General features: G+C 44.9%; 6 protein-coding genes across 6 annotated transcripts; 2 read left to right on the top strand and 4 right to left on the bottom strand.

The window, feature by feature from the left end:
- Positions 1–670: 670 nt before the first annotated feature.
- On the top strand, positions 671–1,916 carry LOC135612277 (ethylene-responsive transcription factor ERF061-like). Its single transcript, XM_065108371.1, has one exon. The coding sequence runs from the start codon at positions 868–870 to the stop codon at positions 1,618–1,620; it is 753 nt and encodes a 250-aa protein (XP_064964443.1). The 5' UTR covers positions 671–867; the 3' UTR covers positions 1,621–1,916.
- A 4,481-nt stretch (positions 1,917–6,397) lies between these two features.
- Positions 6,398–8,119, bottom strand: LOC108952864 (transcription factor CPC-like). Its single transcript, XM_018826214.2, has 3 exons — positions 6,984–8,119; positions 6,784–6,871; positions 6,398–6,670 (listed from the first exon to the last, which is right to left on the bottom strand). Exons 1-3 carry the CDS (start codon positions 7,108–7,110, stop codon positions 6,532–6,534), a joined length of 354 nt encoding a protein of 117 aa, XP_018681759.2. The 5' UTR covers positions 7,111–8,119; the 3' UTR covers positions 6,398–6,531.
- Positions 8,120–8,266: 147 nt separating this feature from the next.
- LOC135612276 (uncharacterized) lies at positions 8,267–9,770 on the bottom strand. Its single transcript, XM_065108367.1, has 2 exons — positions 8,843–9,770; positions 8,267–8,670 (listed from the first exon to the last, which is right to left on the bottom strand). The coding sequence occupies exon 1, from the start codon at positions 9,689–9,691 to the stop codon at positions 8,936–8,938; it is 756 nt and encodes a 251-aa protein (XP_064964439.1). The 5' UTR covers positions 9,692–9,770; the 3' UTR covers positions 8,267–8,670; positions 8,843–8,935.
- Positions 9,771–10,273: 503 nt separating this feature from the next.
- LOC103984727 (late embryogenesis abundant protein Lea14-A) lies at positions 10,274–11,124 on the top strand. The gene is made up of 2 exons (XM_009402286.3): positions 10,274–10,554; positions 10,642–11,124. Exons 1-2 carry the CDS (start codon positions 10,349–10,351, stop codon positions 10,889–10,891), a joined length of 456 nt encoding a protein of 151 aa, XP_009400561.1. The 5' UTR covers positions 10,274–10,348; the 3' UTR covers positions 10,892–11,124.
- A 562-nt stretch (positions 11,125–11,686) lies between these two features.
- On the bottom strand, positions 11,687–13,236 carry LOC135611678 (probable WRKY transcription factor 27). The gene is made up of 3 exons (XM_065107323.1): positions 12,648–13,236; positions 12,433–12,546; positions 11,687–12,337 (listed from the first exon to the last, which is right to left on the bottom strand). The coding sequence occupies exons 1-3, from the start codon at positions 13,016–13,018 to the stop codon at positions 11,800–11,802; spliced, it is 1,023 nt and encodes a 340-aa protein (XP_064963395.1). The 5' UTR covers positions 13,019–13,236; the 3' UTR covers positions 11,687–11,799.
- A 1,326-nt stretch (positions 13,237–14,562) lies between these two features.
- On the bottom strand, positions 14,563–16,096 carry LOC103984728 (BURP domain-containing protein 3-like). The gene is made up of 3 exons (XM_009402287.3): positions 15,938–16,096; positions 15,742–15,847; positions 14,563–15,664 (listed from the first exon to the last, which is right to left on the bottom strand). Exons 1-3 carry the CDS (start codon positions 15,971–15,973, stop codon positions 14,745–14,747), a joined length of 1,062 nt encoding a protein of 353 aa, XP_009400562.2. The 5' UTR covers positions 15,974–16,096; the 3' UTR covers positions 14,563–14,744.
- Between the last annotated feature and the right edge of the window lie 3,521 nt (positions 16,097–19,617).

Below are 19,617 nucleotides of genomic sequence, written 5' to 3'. Positions count from 1 at the left end.
AGTAGTACTTATGGCTGCTTACTGGAAATCCATGTCCCTGGCAGAGCCCTACAGCTTAATACCCTCTCAAAAAGTACCACGTGTTTGGCATGTATTTATAACTCAGATTGAGACTTCAATAACAATAAGATAAACCAAAGGAGCACAAAGTCAATGAACAATTGATTTGCTGTGGGAATGGCTTGCCAAGTATTACATACTGGACATTGGCTTCATGGCTTCCAAAGACTTTAGCACATCTTCCATCCCATCATTGCTTTCATTGCCTCTCTGCATTGTCCTTTCAAGGACATTTACTTTATATTTCATATAACCAAAACCTTACCAAATCCTATGGAGCTTCAAGTGAGCTAAGCTAAGCTAAGCCAGAACTAAGGCTCATAATCCAGAGGCCGAAAGGTTGATGGCAACCTGCACAGGTGTGAATCATAAATGCCAAAAGTATGCGTTTGGACTACATTGCTCCATTGTCAAACAAAACAAAAAAAAGCAAAAGCTTCGAGTAGCTCTTGTTCTCTCTCGAATCTGTCCACATGGGAGTCAATTGAGGCTCCACGGTGGCCGACTGCTGTCCCCACTCGTCCCTCTCACCATCATCCAAATGTTCCTTCTCCATAGTGCCCTTAGAAGCGGAGAACTCTCGCCGCTTATAAATACCCAACTCCACTGCGCCGGCCGTATCATCTTCTCTCTTCTGTAATGCCCCCAATCACACATCTGCTTTGGAGTTTCTTGTTGCTCTAATTCCCCTGATTCCATTTGCATCCTCTTAATTCTAAGTCTAATTCCACAAAATTTCCACATTTATTGGAGGAAAGAGAAAAAGGCGCTTACTTGGAGATCAGGGGACAAAGAATCGCCGGAATCATGGATGGAACTGTGGAGACCCTACCGCCGCCGCTGTTCCCCGGCCAGATTAGCGCTGCCCTATCGGAGATCCTCCTCTCCGGGACGAACGCGCTCGATTCCATCTTCTCCCACCTCCCTCCGCCGCTCCCAGCCGCCCAGTCCTCCGCGGTGCTGCCCCTCGGCTCCGCCGTCTACTTCCGGCAGACCGAGCTACTCCGGCGGCTCAGCAGCCAGTGCCACGGCCACGACGCCCGGTTGGATTACCACCACTGCGGCGCGGACGCGGCGGAGAGGGGGAAGAAGACTTTGTACCGGGGGGTGCGGCAGCGGCAGCGGGGGAAGTGGGTGGCGGAGATCCGGCTGCCCCAGAACCGGATGCGGATCTGGCTGGGCACCTACCGCTCCCCCGAGTCGGCGGCGTATGCTTACGACCGGGCGGCGTACAAGCTCCGCGGCGAGTACGCACGCCTCAACTTCCCGAACCTCCAGCAAGCCGGAGACTGCCCCGAGCGGCTCAAGCTGCTGCGGTCCGCCGTCGACTCCAAGATCCAGGCCATCTGCCAGCGCCTCGGTCGGCGCCGCGCGGTGAGGCGATCGGCGGCGGCGAACGTCGTCAAGGAGAAGGAAAAGGACACACAGGCGGGCGCGTCGCAAACGTGGTCCTCGGCTTCGGCGTCGACATCGTGCGTGAGCGAAATGGACGGCCACTGTTCGCTCGCGCGGATGCCATCCTACGATCCTGAATTGATCTGGGAAGTGCTCGCTAATTGAATTACCGACAACCAAATATAAGAATATTAGTAATATAAGTAAATGGCTACTTTGATTATATAATTCCTTTTCTTTCTTTCTTTCTTTTTTCTTTTTTTTTAACGTGATGGACCGCAAAAGGAAGAGAGATAGGTGAGTTTAGTTAGATGTCACAAGAAAAGTCCTTTTTTTCTTTTTCTTTTTATTTTTTATAGTGATGAAACTGTTGAATCCAAGTGGTGGGAAAATGTTAATGTGCTAAATGGTAGAGCTTTTCCTAAGCTCAACTGATAAAAAAACTAGTGTTCTTTTGGTACCGTTTTGTTTTTTGGTTTTTTATCTTTCTCCGTTTGATAGCCAATTATATATTATCTCTTATAATTAATTTTTATTTTTAATATTTTTAAAAATTATATTATGATTCTTATATTTATGAAAATAAAATATTTAACTTAATTTTTTCTCGTGTTATCGATTTTGTTGATAAAAATATGGTATGCAATTTCGAATGGTATCGTCGCCTGATACGGACGGTACGTACCGATCCGACGATATATTAGTACGTGGACTACTCGCTACCGGACGGACCGTGCTACAGTACTATAGTAATACATTGTAGCAGTGTTGTAGTGCTATAGTAACAGAAAATCGTTCCATAAGCCTTGGTATACCGTTCGGTACGTCGGTACTGTACCGAGAGAACCTTGAAACACCAGTACGATACGATATTATATATCTTGGATAAAAATACTATAAAGTTTATCACGGAGTGTATTCTCATTTTAATTTATCATTGAACACGTGTAATATTTTTATTATTATAATAGATAATATGAGAAAAATAAGATTAAATATTTTACTTTCGTAATTATATAAATTTTAATATAATTTAAAAAAATATTTATAGATTAAGATATTAGAAAATAATTATGTAATTAGCCCCACTTCAAACTGAACATTCCTTTCATGGTGAAGGGTTTTTACCTCAGTAATAAATCCACCGTGAGCTATTCGCTTTCAGATTCCAATCGAAGAGGACGGCCTGGATATGCTTCGACTGAGAACTAGAAGGTAAATCTGCAGCAGAGGTCTCAAGCTTTGGGAGCATTAAGCAGGGTGGTGTATGAGTGATTCAAGAGCTTGTCGATCACAATTTCTAAGGATCATGACGAACATGCATGTCGACGATACGAGAGGACCATCAGCAGCTCATTGGGAAGCCGAAGGGGTTATCGAGGTAGCACATACATAGGTAAAATGATTTCCTCACTTCCTCGTAAATTAATCTGAAGAACCGAGAATGTTAGTTTGGCAAGTCCCACGGAAAATCAGGCTTGTTATCTCCTATTGAAACGATAAATAAGGGCCTAGGCTTTGAAGTCAGATGCACCACAAGAAAAACCTAAGTGTTTACTTTGGGTTTAAGTCCACACTCAGTTAAATAGTTTGGGCTTATAGTTTGAGTTTTTCTTGTTTAATAGATTCAGATGTTTTATAGCCTAGGAACATCTTCCTAAAGCATTTGCAATAGTCCCTCTTTTATAATAGTGATTTGTTGTTCCTTCGTCCGTGGATGTAGGTCAATTGGTCGAACCACGTAAATCTGATGTTCTTGTCGTTTTTATTTTTTTTCGCTTTATTGTCTTTGTTGGGTTGCCAAAATTACCCTTTGGTAAATTTCCTGGGGCTAGCTCTAACAAACTGGTATCAGAGCTTGGTTTCGGGATGTGGCAACTCAAGATGAGAATAAGGCCCTGTTACTTTTGTGTTCTCTTCCCTAATCTTTTAAGCATTTTCGTGATACTATGATTTATGAAAAAAAAATAATTTCGTATCAGGAAATTAAATCTGTACTAAAATCTAAGGAGCGGATAGACAGAGATATCACTAGGGAAAGTAGAGGGAATCAGGTCTGATTGTCAAGGGTAGAATGGATAAGAGAGAATTTGACAGTAGTAGATATAAATCTAGATCTAAATCCAGACATTGAAATTTGGAATGTATATATTGTCATAAAATGGGGCACATTAAGGCTGATTGCTTTAAATTGAAAAATAAAATAAAGCAAAAGGAAAAAATTATTGAGAAAACTACTGAGTCTGCTGAAGCTAGTGTAGCAGCTGATGAGAATGATGAAAACATTTTCTTTGCTATTGATGACAGGACGAGGTCTAAAAATGAATAGATTTTAGATTCGGGTTGTTCTTATCACATATATCATAATGGAGATTTGTTTTCCACATATGAATCTTGTAATTGTGCAATTGTTTTAATGGACAATAATACAGCATGTGATGTTGTTGGTAGAGAAACAATCCGAATTAAAATGCATGATGGTATTGTGAGGACGCTTACTAATGTTAGACATGTTCCTGATTTAAAAAAGAATCTCATCTCTTTAGGTACCCTAGAGGCCCTTGGGTGTAAATGAAGGTGGAGTTATGAAAGTTTCTAGAAGTGCTCTTGTTGTTATGAAAGCTTGTAGGTCTGGTAGCTTATATATTTTGCAGGGAACTACTGTCATAAGCTCGATTGCAATCTCGTCATCATCATTGTCTGATTCTGACATCACCAAATTATGACATATACGTTTAGGTCATATGAGTGAAAATGGTTTAAGCATATTGAGCAAAAGGGGTCTTCTTTGCGGACAGAGTACCGGGCCACTGGATTTTTGTGAACACTATATTTTTGGAAAGCAGAAAAGAGTCAGCTTTAATTCTTCAGCAGTTCACGAAACGAAAGGTACTCTTGACTATATTCATTCAGACCTTTGGGGTCCAACTCATGTTCAGTCTAAAGGTGGTGCTATGTATATGTTGACTTTCATTGACGATTATTCCAGGAAAGTTTGGGTTTATTTTCTGAAGCATAAAAATGATATTTTTTTAACATTTAAACAATGGAAGGCTTTGATTGAGAAGCAAACAGGTAAACAGGTTAAGCGGCTTTGAACAGATAATGGTATGAAATTTTGTGAAGGTGACTTTAATGAATTCTACAAAAATGAGGGAATCGTTCGGCATCGCACTGTTAGGATGATGCCTCAACAAAATGGTGTGGTCGAACGTATGAACAGAACACTCTTGGAGGGAGCAAGGTGTATGATCTCAAATGCAGAGTTGACAAAGGACTTTTGGGCAGAGACAATTAATATGGCCTATTACATTATCAACCGCGCTCTGTCTGCAGCACTTAACTTTAAAACTCTGGAGGAAGTTTGGTCAGGTACTCCTATTGATTACTTTGATTTAAAAATTTTTGGGTGTCAAGCATACATGCATATAAATGAAGGAAAATTAGAGCCTCAAGTTAAAAAATATATTTTCCTTGGGTATACTTCTGGGGTGAAAGGATACATATTATGGTGTTCTGATCCCAAATCCCCAAAATTTGTAATCAGTAGAGATGTTACTTTTGATGAATTGTCTATGTTATCTTCTAAAGAAGAATCTCCTAGTTGTACAAATGATAGTGCGCAGAAGCAGGTGGAGCTTGAGATTGGTAGTTCTAATTCTTTTCAGTCTAACTCTTCTATTCAAAGAATGCCGGTAGATGGTCCCGAGTCTACTAACGAAGATGATCTAGAGGAAGAGCAATATTCCATTGCCAAGGATAGACCACGGAGAAATATTCGACCATCACAAAGATATGCAAATTTGGTTGCATATGCTTTGTCTGTTACAGAAGAAATAAGTGAAGTTTGTGAGCCTACTTCCTACTCAGATACAATTTCTTATGATAATTTCGCTAAGTGGTTGATCGCGATGAATAAAGAAATGGAATCTCTCCATCGAAATAGAACTTGAGATCTTGTGAAGCCGCATTCGAGTAAGAAAATTGTTGGATGCAAATGAGATACTATTGCTGAGGGAAAGGTCTTTGTTCAGAAAATTCATACGAAGGACAATCCAACCGATATGCTTATGAAGTCTCTTCTAGTTTACAAGTTCAAGCAATGCTTGGACTTGATTGATATTCATTGTTGGTGATTGCCCGTTGGGGCTTTTGTGAAGAAGGTGGAGCAAGTTTTGTTGGGACATGCCAAGGTGGAGATTTGTTAGTTCGGCAAGTCCCACATAGTCCCACATCGGAAAAATCAGGCTTGTTATCTCCTATTGGAACTATAAATAAGGGCCTGAGCTTTGAAGTCAGATACACCACAAGAAAAACCTAAGTGTTTGCTTTGGGTTTAAGTTCAGTTAAATAGTTTGGAATTATAGTTTGAGTTTTTTTTGTTTAATAGATTCGGGTGTTTTATGGCCTAGGAACATCTTCCAAGGCATTTGTAATAGTCTCTCTTTTATAGTAGTGATTTGCTCCTCTTCGTCCGTGGATGTAGGTCAATTGGTCGAACCATATAAATCTGGTGTTCTTATCGCTTTTATTTTTTCCGTTTTATTGTCTTTATTGGGTTATCAAAATTACCCTTTCGTAAATTTTTTGGGACTAACTCTAATAGATAATGAACCTATCGATTTACGAAGAAAATGGTGAAGATAATAGATTTGGAGAATGACCAAATAAAGTGTAGGTCTTCTTCTTCTTTCTTCAAATGGCACAGGCAGTCAGCAGAACTGGAACTACTGGTCATCCTACCAGTGGGAGTCTGCCCTTTCCAGATCACCGATAGACACTTGCATGTGCCTTTGCTGATCTGCAGAGTATCCATCTCCTCTGTTGGTCACAGCCAGTCATCCTACCAGTGGGAGTCTGCCCTTTCCAGATCACCTATAGAAACCTGGTTTTGATCTGAACATTTTAGCTTGTTTGATGCAGAAAGTGAGAGCTGCGAAGATGGTAAAGTTGGCCTACGATAGGGACAAATCCTTATGCGGAATTAAAAGTTGCAGTGCTTTGGGCAGCCACACATATGGCCCATGCGACGTACACACTTCTGCCTCCATTATTACACGAGCGGCATCAATGCCATCAGCCGAGCCTCTGTTGTCTGGTCTGTGTTATCCTCTTCAGCCTCCTCTCCGCAAAGCATGGCTCGTGCCTCATCTTCCAGTACCGCTCGATCGCCTCCGGTGTCCGGCCGGGGACTCGGCCCGCTATCATCTCCCACCTGCACGAGTCCACCTCTCACCGTTTAGAGGTGGAGGAAGCATGTGTACTGAATCCTCTTCCTGTTCTGGATGAAGAAGGTAAATGGAACCGCATGAAAGGTTGGGAGACTACCTGTCGCCGACGAGCCTATACATCCTGCAAATAATGTCTACCTCTTCATCCGACATGTCGATGAACTCCCACTCGCTGCTACTGACCTCTGCACGCGCCAAGGATTCATGGAACGAGTCGTAGACGAGCAAAGAAGAGACTGACATGAACAACGGTGAAGAAGGAGCTATTTCATGGAGAGTGGAGTTGCAGAAAGAGACCTTCCGAGCCGTGGTGGTGGTGGTGGTGGTCGATATCTTTCGCCCGACCGCGCGGGCGCTTCTCCATGGATTCAGCGAGGTGGCGTGCCAAGAGGAGGCGGAGGAGAGGGAATGAGAGAGCACCCATTACTAACAACACATCTGAAAAATATCGTGTACGTCCCTGTGGTCCTTTCTTCCTGTCTTCTTACACTGGCGGTGGATAAATCTGTAGCAATTTCTCTAATTGATCTGTAGGAATTTCACCTGCACTGAAAAATCCAGTGCAGATGACATCAATGCAGGCAGGGTTAAGTCACAGCATTAGTGTTTGGGCAGACAAAACAGTCATGATGCTTGTGAGTGGGAAGAACACGCCAAGAAAGCAAAGATGTGATCCGATTCTTTTAATCTTCTTGCGATCATAAGTGCCGCCAAAGTCTCTGAAAGCGTATATAGGTCTGTCAAGATCTAAGACATGCGACAGGACAGTGTAATGGTCAGCAGAGTAGGTGGCATAAACCAGCACCATGGAGAAAAGTCGTGTGAACTGTGAAGGTAGATGTTGATAGCTCACCTCTGAGAGAGAGAGAGAGAGAGAGAGAGAGAAATGGTGTCTTATGTTCTGATGTGAGGCTGCACAGTATGTACAGGCTTTTCTTTATGGTTCTGTATCTCAGTTTTCTTTGAACACAAAGTGCTGTGAATGCAGATGTTGTTGATAGCCTACAGACACAAAACAGAGGTATCAGAAGAAATTATATGGTTTGAATTCCTCTAATATTATCAAACTATAATGGCAATGCTGACTATTGTAAATGATGAAGCTTTTCTCACAGCAATTCTCATCATGCTGATGTGACAATGAACCTTAAACTATATGGCCTGCCACATTTATCATGTCAACATAGTCTCCAACACAGAAACATTCCAGTCAAATGAGCTGAAGGAAAAAAGATTCAATCATCAGAAGCCAAATGAGACAGAAGAGGACAGAGTTTGGACAGTGGAGCAGCTAAATACAAAGACCTTCCTGTCTCGAAGTGATGATGAAGAAGACTTGCATTTAGGTTTTCTTTATCCTTACCATTTCCCGATAGAAGCATATTTCTGCAGGAAACACTTTGTCATCTCATTGTGACAATAGGAATCAGCAGGATATTGTAGCATAAAGTTTCCCAACAGATAAAGATTCCATCCTTTACATGCGCGCAGATAGCACACTGACAGGATAATTCAAAGTGCTATCCCATCATTCCTTCATAGATGACAGATAGACAGAGAGAGACAGAGAGAGAGAGAGATGACAAAGGAGTGTTTTACTTTTACACATAGGAAAACAACAGTGACAGGTCCAGAAAGAAAACCAAAGAAAGTGGAGAAACAATATCTATATGGTTAATAATCAATGCCCAAAGAAGCAAGATTCCCATTGAGATATCATTACTTCCAAGAAGAGAGGAAAAGATCTGTGGAAAGACGCACTCTTTTTCTTCAGTTCATGCCCTTCGTCCTACTTTTACAGTGGATTCCGTTTCTCTTGTCCTAATTGTGCTGAAGACATCTCCGTCTGCTGCCTTCTGGTGCTTCCCAGGCGATGATGATAAATGGATGCTGGTTGGTGACCGCCCGAGTGAGAAAGATGCAATATTCTCACTGTTCCAGTCGCCGGATATGAGAAGACGATCCATGCCATCTCCGTCCCTTTCTGCGGGCAACACAGATCTCGATTGAGTTATCACATCAAACGAGTACTAAAGCTATTGGCAAACAACATAAAACAATCGAGTCTCATAGAAGGATACTCTCACAAGAAGATTAACTGCACACATCGACTATGTTTAAGTATTATACTATGATTGGCTCCCCCACAAATATACCAAAGTTTCCGCCCCCCGAGCGGCCAAAGGAATCAAGAAGATATGTCGGCAGACACGCAATGAACGACTGGGATTAGATCGGGTGGAAGGGAGTCAGGATCGAGATATCTCGGCCGTCCATGGGGGCGAGGGTTGACTGCTTGAGCTGTCGGTGGCCCACGGGATGGGATCAAGATTCCGGGCGGGATGGAGCCGCCTCGGGAAACTCAGCACGCACGGCCCGCAGAACGCCGCGTCGGCGTCCTCGGCCGCCCTCTCCTCGTCCGACGACGCCACCGAAGATGCCGACGACGACGACGCCTTGTTCCGCTCCCTCAGCGGGCGGCGTTTCTTGGCCTTCGGCCCACCCCACTCAGCCATGAGGCTGCGGTAGCCGATCGCGGGGCGGATGGCGAGCGCCCGGGCGGCGACCGCGGGGACGCTCCCGAGGACGGCGGCGCCGACGTTGAGGACGCCTTGGAATCGGCCGGATGGCCGACGGATGCCAACGGCGTCGAAGACGGGGCGGTCGCTGTGGCGGGAGAGGAGACGGAGGTTGCCGACGAGGAAGCGGACGGATCCGACGAGGGAGTCGGGCAGGTACCATCCACCGGCGGCGTAGATCTCGACGGAGTAGGCGCAGGGGGAATCGTAGGCGAGGAAGCTCGGGTGGACGCGGAAGAGGAACTTATCGTTCCAGGTGGGGTTCTCGCCGCCGACGCGGTCGACCAGTGTGCGGAGCTTGATGGAGGAGTCGATCCAGATGACAGCGTAGGCCTGCAAGCGACGGTTGCCGCCTGGCGGCTGGAGGCCCTGAGCAGAGATCAGGTTGATCTCCAGAGAGAGGCAGTCCGTGGCGGCCGCCTCCATCTCCCGCGAGCGGCTGCGGATGTTTAAGGGTTCAAGAGACCTACGGAAATCAGAGAGGGAGAGAGAGAGAGAGGCCGGTGATACAATTGATATATATATATATAGAGAGAGAGAGAGAGAGAGAGAGAGAGAGTTTCTAACGGGAATCCATTCGAAAACACGGTAGTAAGAGATCAATTAGTAAGCAATCATCGGTCATCAACACGAATCACGAAGCGGGTTTTTAGGAAATCATTCAAAATATATTTTGTAAACATTCCCAAACGTTATATGAACTTACATAATTAAGATAAATGATACGCATATTTAACATCAACATGATGTAAATTGCAACAATAACCAAACGCATCAATTTTATTCTTAGATTACTTAATATGCATTCGCAATATCGCATTGTTTTCCCGTGTAAATTAGTCGTTGCTATTTACAAAAGATGTCACCGCTTCGTGATTCGTGTTCGATGACCGTCCGCCGCGTAACCAGCGACGTGCCACAAGTTGCCTCATCCTGCGGCCGCGACGATGGAGGAGGTCTTGCGGACCGATCCAATTGCAGGGCTTCATCTCTTCTTTTCATCCCCTCGTTCGTGAGGCGTCGTGGTAGGCTGGCTGTGTAGCAGAGGAGAAGCAGCGGCAGGAACGAGCGAGCAGAGCAGTCATGTCGAGTTTGGTGGACAGGGCGAAGGAGTTCGTGGCGGGCAAGATCGCGCAGATTCCCAAGCCGGAAGCCTCCCTCACGGGCGTGTCCGTCAAGAGCCTGAGCCGCGACTCGGCCCTCTTCCACAGCGACGTCTCCGTCTCCAACCCCTACTCCCACTCCCTCCCCATCTGCGAGATCTCCTACACCCTCAAGAGCGCCGGCCGGTCGGCTTCCTCCTCCATGCATGCATTTCTCCTTCTGCCCCCGAACTAGTGCGCTGTTCGTAATAGACACATGCATTTTATGAGCAGGGTGGTAGCGTCGGGGACGATGCCGGACCCGGGGTCGCTGCCGGCGAGTGTGGTGACGAAGTTGGAGGTGCCGGTGAAGGTGCCCTACAACTTCCTGGTAAGCTTGGTGAGGGACATCGGGCGGGACTGGGACATCGACTACGAGCTGCAGGTCGGCCTCACCATCGACCTCCCCATCGTCGGCGACTTCACCATCCCCCTCTCCACCAAGGGCGAGATGAAGCTACCCACCCTCTCCGACATCTTCTGAGCACCTCCTATTCCTGCGTTACTGCGTTAGTTTCTTGTCTGCAATATGGATTAGGACAGTGTTATCATGCTTCCTTCACGGTGTTCTACGTGAACTCGAATCAAAGATGCTCCCAAGTCATCTCAGATATGTAATTTGCGTGACAGGCAGAAATAATGGTCAGATATGTACCGGGATGCAACTTGAATGCGTCATGATCTACAGAGTTATCCTACCTGGAGATACTGAAACATTTCCTGCAAGGAACCTCACCTTCTTAATGTGTAATGCGTACAAGACCATAGGAAACCAACCAGAACAATACACACCACCTCATGCACGAATGTCATTAGTGTCACCAGTACAGGATCGACAAAGAGTTCAATATTCTGCAATGCTTTACCGAGGTGGTGTACAGGCAACTGCCAAATCAGAAAAGTTATGGACACCCAATCCATTACAATTACTTTATTTCTTGATCTGTGAATAGCCAATAACATATCAGAGACTAGGCAGGACTTCTACACCTAAAACTAAGCTTTTTCTTGTAGAACAATGTTGACACAGTTCTCAAAGGTCTTGCATTCACATTCCACCTGGATTGTGGATCACTTTGTGCGGTGAACGAATCTCGCTTGCTCAATCAACCATGAGCTTCTTCGTGAGACTGGTTTGGTGGCAGTAGAAGCAGCAGTCAGCTGCAGACTAAACTGCATCATGTACATCCGACTGACCTTGTTGCAGAAACAATTGAACCATGGTGATGGAAGGGCAAGAAGAGAAGAAAGAATAGGAAGAAGAAACCCAAGGGGTTACTGATAGGATAAGGGAGTTTACTGATAGGAAATGTAGTGCAAAATTGAGATTATATGGAATTATACATATCCTCTTCTTCGGTAAACAAAATTATGTGATAGGTGTTCGACGTATTAGATCGCGGCGTCAGTGATCGCAAGCCATGGCGAGCGGAAGAAATGGTCTTCGAAGTTGCTTCCCTCGTCGAAGTATCCGGAGCTGAGGGTCGCCGTGGCCGGCGTTTCGGTGGCTCCTGTGGTACTGGGCTGCACCAATACTTCCATGCCTAAGAACAGCGCGCTGTCCTCTTCGAGCATGTCGACATTTCCCATCGTCGGTAACTCCTCGTCTTCTTCCTCGCCCTCCTCACCTTTCCTCTCGTCCCCTGTGAGGGGGGTCTTAGGCGACAGCCCCGCGGCTGCAATCGGCGACGGTAGTGGGCTCGAGGAGGACGGGTGGCTGGGCGACGGCAGCTGGTCACGGTCACCGCCTTTGGCCGCAGGCTGGGGAAGCTTCTGACGGATGCTCCCGGCGAGCGAGCTCCGATGGGTGGGGACGGGGTGGTTGTGCTCCGCCGTGTAGGTGATGAGCAGCATCCCCGGGTCGGCGTTGCTCTGCTCCACCTGCTTCCGAGCCTGGCATCCCTTGGAGCTGCTGCACCTGTAATAACCCCTGTTCTCCACCACCACAAAGATCAACACCTTCGTCCAAAAATTACACCTTGGAAGTAGAAATCGAAGAGAAAAGAATGGCGTTGGCAGCTTTACCGCGGATATGGGGACCCTTTGATGGGTTTCTGCCCATATTTTCGCCATGCCCACAAATCGGATTGGACGCCATCGGCTGGCACTTGGCACACCACCTTCTTCTGCTGATTCTTCCTGCAGATGCAACATCTCCACATGTTACTAATTCTTTTTCTCCAAAGCTTGAATCGGAAAGGAGGAACGAGACAGGCAGAGGAGTGCGAAGGCTAAAGTACCTTCTCTTGGAACGGGAAGGTTGGGAGACCGTTCGCGGGAACTGGCTGCTCTGATGCTGGGACTGGCCGGGATAAGCCACTGCAGGGAGAAGAGACGCAGCAGGGGACAAATGGGGTGGGAGCTGCTGCTGTTGTAGTGGTTCTTCGTCGGGTTCCATGGCATAGAAAGGTTGGCAGAGCTGCTGCAGCTCACACAGATAGCTTGACGTGCCCATCAGCTCAGGGAAGCCAAGAAGGGGTTCCATTTCTCCGTCGACGTCATCCTCGTTCGACAGATAGAGGGAAGAGAAGTAGGGATCGTTCTCGGGCGCAACAGCACCGGCGGAACAGCCTCTCACCACCGCGTGCAGATCCCAGTTGTTGTCATCCATGAAACGTGAAACCAAAGCGTCAAGCAGAGGGAAGAGGAGGGGAGAGGTGGGTGGCGTTGACTCTGTGAAGAGGTGATGTGATCTTTGGATATAAATAGAGTCGGGCAGTCGGGGGAACTTATACTGGTGGTGGTGGTGGTGGTCACGGACACGGGTGGTGGAGTGATGGGGCGATAAGGTGAGCGAGAAGTGGCGATGGATCTCCAGAATCCGGTGATGCAAAGCCCACCATCGGTTTTGGGCTCTGCCAACTTGACTTCTCGAACAAAAGTCAAACGAGAGAGAGAGAGAGAGAGAGGGCGTCTTTCATGTATTATGTAATGTCAATCATCTTTGTAGCCTAAGCTTATCCACTTGTGATATGATCAAGAAATTTGATGCATTCACAGTATTTTTCAGGTCGACATTCACCTATTTGCCTTGACACTGAGTTGCGCCAATCCAAAGTGGCCCACCTCCACTTCCATGGAGCTTCTCATCATCTTTCTCTTTTCTGGTCATCCACTTGCTCGCGTTATCGTGGAGAAGGCCATCTCTTCGCCTAAAACCGCGTCCCTCCGCGAGAATTCTAAAGGAGATGGGCACCGACGCACACACTTCCACGCCTCCATTCATGGCGCATGCGCCGGAGCAGCTGATGGCGAGAAACACGTACGTGAGACGGCGGCCATGGCGGGTCCGTTCTCTCCCGGCCGCACAAGTATTCATCTCATCAACGTGTACGCCACAACATTCTGCATGCTGTTCATATCACTCCACCGTCATATGATAGCTCGAGAGATCAGAACCCCTCTAATTCTCTTCCTACCTGTTTCTGCCTCACCCCTCATCAAGCGGCAACTGTCTCCACATTCCTGCTTCGACATGTTCATGGTTGGGAAAGCTTGATGATGCTCAGCATGACCCACCATGTTCTTGTTCTGATCACATCATCTTCTACAGCTTTGCAACTCATTCGTCCATCCAAACCTCTCTCTCGCTCTCTCTCTGACACAACTTGATGTGACGCTGCCTTTATCCAATCCATATACCTGTCCGTCAAAAGTGCACCGCTCGTTGCTATGTGGTGGGCGTTCAGCTTTAGGGGAAAAGATAGTACAGTCCCACACACTACACATACACGTGCAGTAACAGTAGGGGACTCCCCACTTCCACCACCCTCAAAGATCCATTTAGCGGTCAAACTAATCTTCCTTTCACTTCTCTTTAATGAGAGAGAGATCAAAATTCGTGTTCGTTGAGTGATAAATCGAGGACGGGACCCACATATCGATGCCACAAACCTTATCAATGGACCCTTATATGATTCGGATCCGCTCCGTTCACAGCCCAACCCAAAACGTAATTTATTGAACCGGTTGGACCGGGCAAGCTGGCCCCGGTCCATGGGTCGAGCCGTGGCTCCATGGTCCATCAAAAAATTGAATTCTAAATATATGCAGGTTAGTTATTCGTTAATTCGGTCTGTTGGACCAAAGCTTGTGAGTCGGTTGCTGTGAACCGCAAATTAAATGTGGTTCGTTATCCTCGACACGTGTATCAAGTGGAGCTCCAAACACTGCTATTATTATTATATATCGAGGATTACAGGGTACGTATGCAACATCATAAAGTAATAGCAGCCAAATACACAAGCAACTCGATACGTGAATCCACTACGTAGTACAGAGGCTACAGAGGCTATGTATAAGCTCCATTAATGGTCACGTGCACGCACTGCACTGCTTCAGCCGCTGCGGCTCCACACGACGTGGTCCTCCGGCAGGAAGTGGCACACCGGCACCGATCCCGGCTTCACCTTGAGCACCTTGAAGGCCACGTGGTTGGGGTTCCACGCCCTGGTGTCGGTGTGGCACACTGCCACCGCCTCCGCCCGCACGCCGTCTGCCCCCAGCAGCCCTACCGTGTACGCCTTGCTCGTCGCCGTGGCGTGGCAGTAGAACACCGCGTACGCGTACGCCTCCGGGTGGCAAGCCACCAGCCTGTCCCCGACCAGCGCCTTCACCCCCGTGACCGTGTACTGCTGAAGCGGCGTCACCGCTTTGGCGACGGTGGTCGACACCGCCGTGACGTCGCGTGTCCCCAGGCTCGACATGCTGAACTCCACCATGGACTCCAGCGAGGTGGCGCAGTACTTCCTCTCTCCCTTCACCGCAGGTTCCTCGCACTCCTGAAGCGTCGTCTTCAGTTCCTCGGCTTCCGCCGAACCGGGTTTGACGGAGAAGTGGTCAAGAATCTCCGGTAGCTTGGCTGATGAGAAGGGGATGGCGTCTGCTTCTTTCTGAGTGAGGAAAGAAGCGCCGCCCGAGGTGGTCTTCGTGAAGTGTAGATTCATTTTGGCGCCTGACCGAAGCTCCTTATCCAGGAAGAAGAGGGCGACGTTGGGGTCATCATGGATTTGGGTCTCGGTGGCAGCATAATTGTAAATGAAATCTTTACTGGAGGGCACAGTGACGACCACCCGCGGCTTTCCCTTGTGGCCAGTGTTCACGTGGACGCCGCCATGCCCGACGTTCACGTTGGTGCCGCCCCCGCCGGGCTTCCCGGTGCCCACATGAACACCGCCATGGCCGACGTTGACGGTGGTGCCACCGCTCTTCCCCTTGACGTACACGTTCACACCGGACTTCTCCTCAGCAAGCACATCTGCGATCAGAAGACCAAGCATTTAGCAGCTTGAGAGAGAGAGAGAGAGAGAGAGAGAGAGAGAGAGAGAGAGAGACCAGGGTCTATAAAATCACTGATGGCACTTGGCATGGGAGTGTTGGGGAGGACAGAGTGCCAGTAAACCAGCTGAGGGGATAAAGCTGCATGGCTGACCGTAACAAGCTGAAACAGAACGGAAGATAAGGAAGAGGATTAAGTGAAGGAAGCTTAAGTAAATTCGAGACTTAGAGAACTAAAGCTCGTCCTACTAACCAGTAGGAAGGAAAGAAGACAAAGGAAGCGATCCATGGAACCAACAACAGACCAAACACAGACGTCGCCGGCGACGATGAGAAGAAAACCGGCGAGGGTTTTATAGAAGGGAGAGAACGAGAGGGTGGGAGGCGGGGAGAGCAACAGCAACTGGCATTAATGTCGGATCGCCTCAACCGTCCACGGATCGCATTAGTGAGTGCCGTTCGGATGGACGCAGACGCCGCCCTCCTCCATGCTCGCCTTGATGGCACATATCGACGGAAAATGACGCCATGTACGAAGGCCTGTCGATGCAGCTCGTGTGTTTGATCCCAAACAGGATTCAGCTTAGTATTTCCACAAAAATGAAACGGACGGGCATCAGTGGGGACACGCGAAGATCCGCTCATCTTGTTGTGGTTGACAAATCCCTGAACCCTGTCTGGATGCCGACAGCAGAATACACACCCACGTCAAGTGAAGGTAGGGAAATTAGCTCAAACAAGTCAAACTTTGGTTTCCCTTTGTCAATTCGTCGGACCAAGAAATTAAACCTCGATTTGAACTCAACATAAATGTTGTAGCGTTGTTCATATGGCCAATATGCAGTAGCTCGATTTCTATCATAAAGTCTGGATGTGTATTAGTTATTCTAAGATTATCAAAATATGATAATATTTACTTAACATTTAATATTAGTTACAGGTGTTGGACCAGTTTGGCTCGCTCGTATGAAAGAATAATCAATCTTGACATATATAGGGATATATTTGTATTAATTGATCTCTAGTTTTGGAGGTCCATGCACTCTACCTACATGAAACTGGTGGCTCTCTCCTTCTCGACGTTTTTCTACATGCGTTGTCACCATTCCTGACAAGCTAATATTGGACGGCAACTGTGAGCTGAAGGAGAGGTAAGACAGGTTTGAGATATTGATTGAATAGCCTTTGATCTGCCAACTGCCGTAATAAAGTTGTAGTTCGGCAGATCTATCAAATGATGAAGAACATATTTTATATACCAAACATCTCATCTAATTTCCATATCCCCTTCTAGCTTGTGCTTGAATGAAGGCATGTGGAGTTGATTCTTGATGATAGAGGCACTCCTCAATGTTGGGGTAATCGAAACATGCTTCATCATCTCGAAGAATGACAACTTAAAGTTGAGCTCTTATCGAGGAGCTATGTTGCTGTGTTCATTCAATGTCTCTCGGACACAGAAATAGGAAGAGGAAGCTACCAACACAGAAAGAAAAAGACCAGCAGGAGAAAAGCTATTTTCTTAGTGTTGGATTGTCGTAGAGAATTGTTGAGAAAATTTGTTAATAACGGAAAAAAATTTCGTCAAAAACCAACTTGTTACCAAAGTATAAATATTAATCGAAGCAAAATAAATTTTTTATTAAAAATTAACTTGTTATAAAAATATAAATATTAATCAGAGCAATAAATTAATCGAGATATTGGATTTTTACATGAAAAATCTAACGTGAAAAAAATCATGAGACCATAGTCCAACTCAAACTTCTACTATCATCAATAATGATAACATATTTACAGTAAATCTTAGGATCACAATAACATTAAGAACATGGATCTTGGCTCAACATTAACAATATCATCATCACTATATATGAATTTTATGAAAAGAGAATTTTAGATCTCACAAATTAGGTATAATAGAAAAATACCTTAAAAAAAATAAATTGTAAATCAATATAGTTAAGATTGTAAATTAATAGAGCTTATTGTAAGAATTTTTCACGTAAAATTGGAGTCTAAACCAATGAAATTTAGTCGCTGATTAGCTGCTCGATTATCCAGCAAAAGTCTCATAAACTTTTAACTTTTTCTCCTTTTCTCTCTCTTTCTTTCTCATGCCGCCACTATCCCTTTGCTGCATGGCCCTGGTTCAAGACCTTCACTATGCACATCTCTTCCTTTTTTTTCTTTTAATTTTTTTTAATAAATCAAGTTTGGGTTTACTATCCAAATCATCTAGTCTAAGCCCACATATAGGTTGGACCCAACAATTCTCCACCTCTAGCTCATATGGTGGGTTGTGCTAAGTTCGCTCTTTAACTACATGCTTCAAGCTTTTCCTTAAGCAAAGACTTTGTCAATATATTTGATATATTCTCATTGATATGCATATTTCCCAAGTACAATTCTTTCAACTCAAGCACATCACTAATCCAGTAATATCTAACATTAATATGCTTGTATTTAAAATAATATGTTGAATTCTTGGAGAGGTGAATGGCGCTCTGACTGTCATAGTAAATAATATATCCTTCCTGTTTCAAACCAAATTCCTATATAAACATTTTCATCAACAAAGTTTCCTTGCAAGCTTTAGTAATTGCTATATATTCTGCTTCTATGGTTGATAAAGCAATACAATTCTATAACTCAGACTACAAAGAGACTGCTCCCCCTATAAATGTCATCAAGAATTCCGAAGTGGATAACTTGAAATCAGTATCACCTACTATGTCTGCATCTATGTACCCTTCTAACATAGGTTCATCACTGCCAAAACATAAACACAACTTAAAAGTACATTTTAGATATATTAATATCCGTTTCACCGTTGCCCAATGTTTCTTACCAAAATTAGAGAGAAATTGGCTGACAATTCTAACTACATAAGCTATATCTGGCCTAGTATAAACCATGATATACATTAAACTGTCTACTGCAGATGAGTAAGGCACTCTAGATATTTCTTTTTTTTCTTTCTCAGTTGTAGGATGCTATTTCGAACTAAGCTTGAAATGTCCTACAAGTAGAGAACAAACTATTTTAGCTTTACTCATGTTGAATCTTTCAAGAACCTTTTCAATGTAAGTCTCCTAAGATAGCCAAATCTTTCTTTTTTTCCTTTCACGAAGAATCTTCATGCTAAGTATTTATTTCACTGATCCTAAATCTTTCATGGCAAAAGACTTACTTAGCTCTCTTTTAAACTTTTCAATTTTACTAGTATCATGATCAACAATCAACATATCATCAACATATAGTAGGAGAATAATAAAATTATAATTTAAAATTTTTTTCATAAACACATAATGATCAGATGTGGTTCTATTATACCCTTGGCTTATCATTACAAGAATCAAACTTCTTGTACCATTATCTAGGTGCCTGTTTGAGTCCGTATAAGCTTTTACTAAACTTACACACCATATTTTCTTTTCCCTTGACTTTTGAACATTTTGGTTGTTTAATGTAAATTTTTTTCTTCTAAGTCACTATGAGGAAATGCTGTTTTCAATTCAAGTTGCTTAACTTCTAAATTCAAGTGGGCAGCCAAACCAAGAACAACTCGAATAGAGGACATTTTCATCCTAGGAGAAAATATTTCTTCATAGTCAATACCTTTATTATAACTGAATCCTTTCACAACTAGTCGTGTCTTATATCTTTATTGTGAGCTATTATTTTTAGTCTTCAATTTGTAAACTCATTTATTTTTTAGAGCTTTCTTCTTTTAGATAATTTTACCAAGTTATAGATATGGTTCTCAAGTAAGTATTTTATCTCTTCTTGCATGACTTTAACCCACTCATTCTTATTCTCATGTAGAATATCTTCTTAGTAAGTTTTGATTGTCGTTCTCTTGTGGATATTCTTAATGTAATCTCAACTGACAGTAGAGGTGCTTGTTCAGTTGGGTCAACATCATCAAAT

The sequence above is a fragment of the Musa acuminata genome, chromosome BXJ2-5, assembly GCF_036884655.1.
Source record: "Musa acuminata AAA Group cultivar baxijiao chromosome BXJ2-5, Cavendish_Baxijiao_AAA, whole genome shotgun sequence".
NCBI classification, from domain to species: domain Eukaryota; kingdom Viridiplantae; phylum Streptophyta; class Magnoliopsida; order Zingiberales; family Musaceae; genus Musa; species Musa acuminata.
The sequence above is the reverse complement of the archived record's forward strand: the minus strand, read 5'-3'. Positions and strand labels throughout refer to the sequence as shown.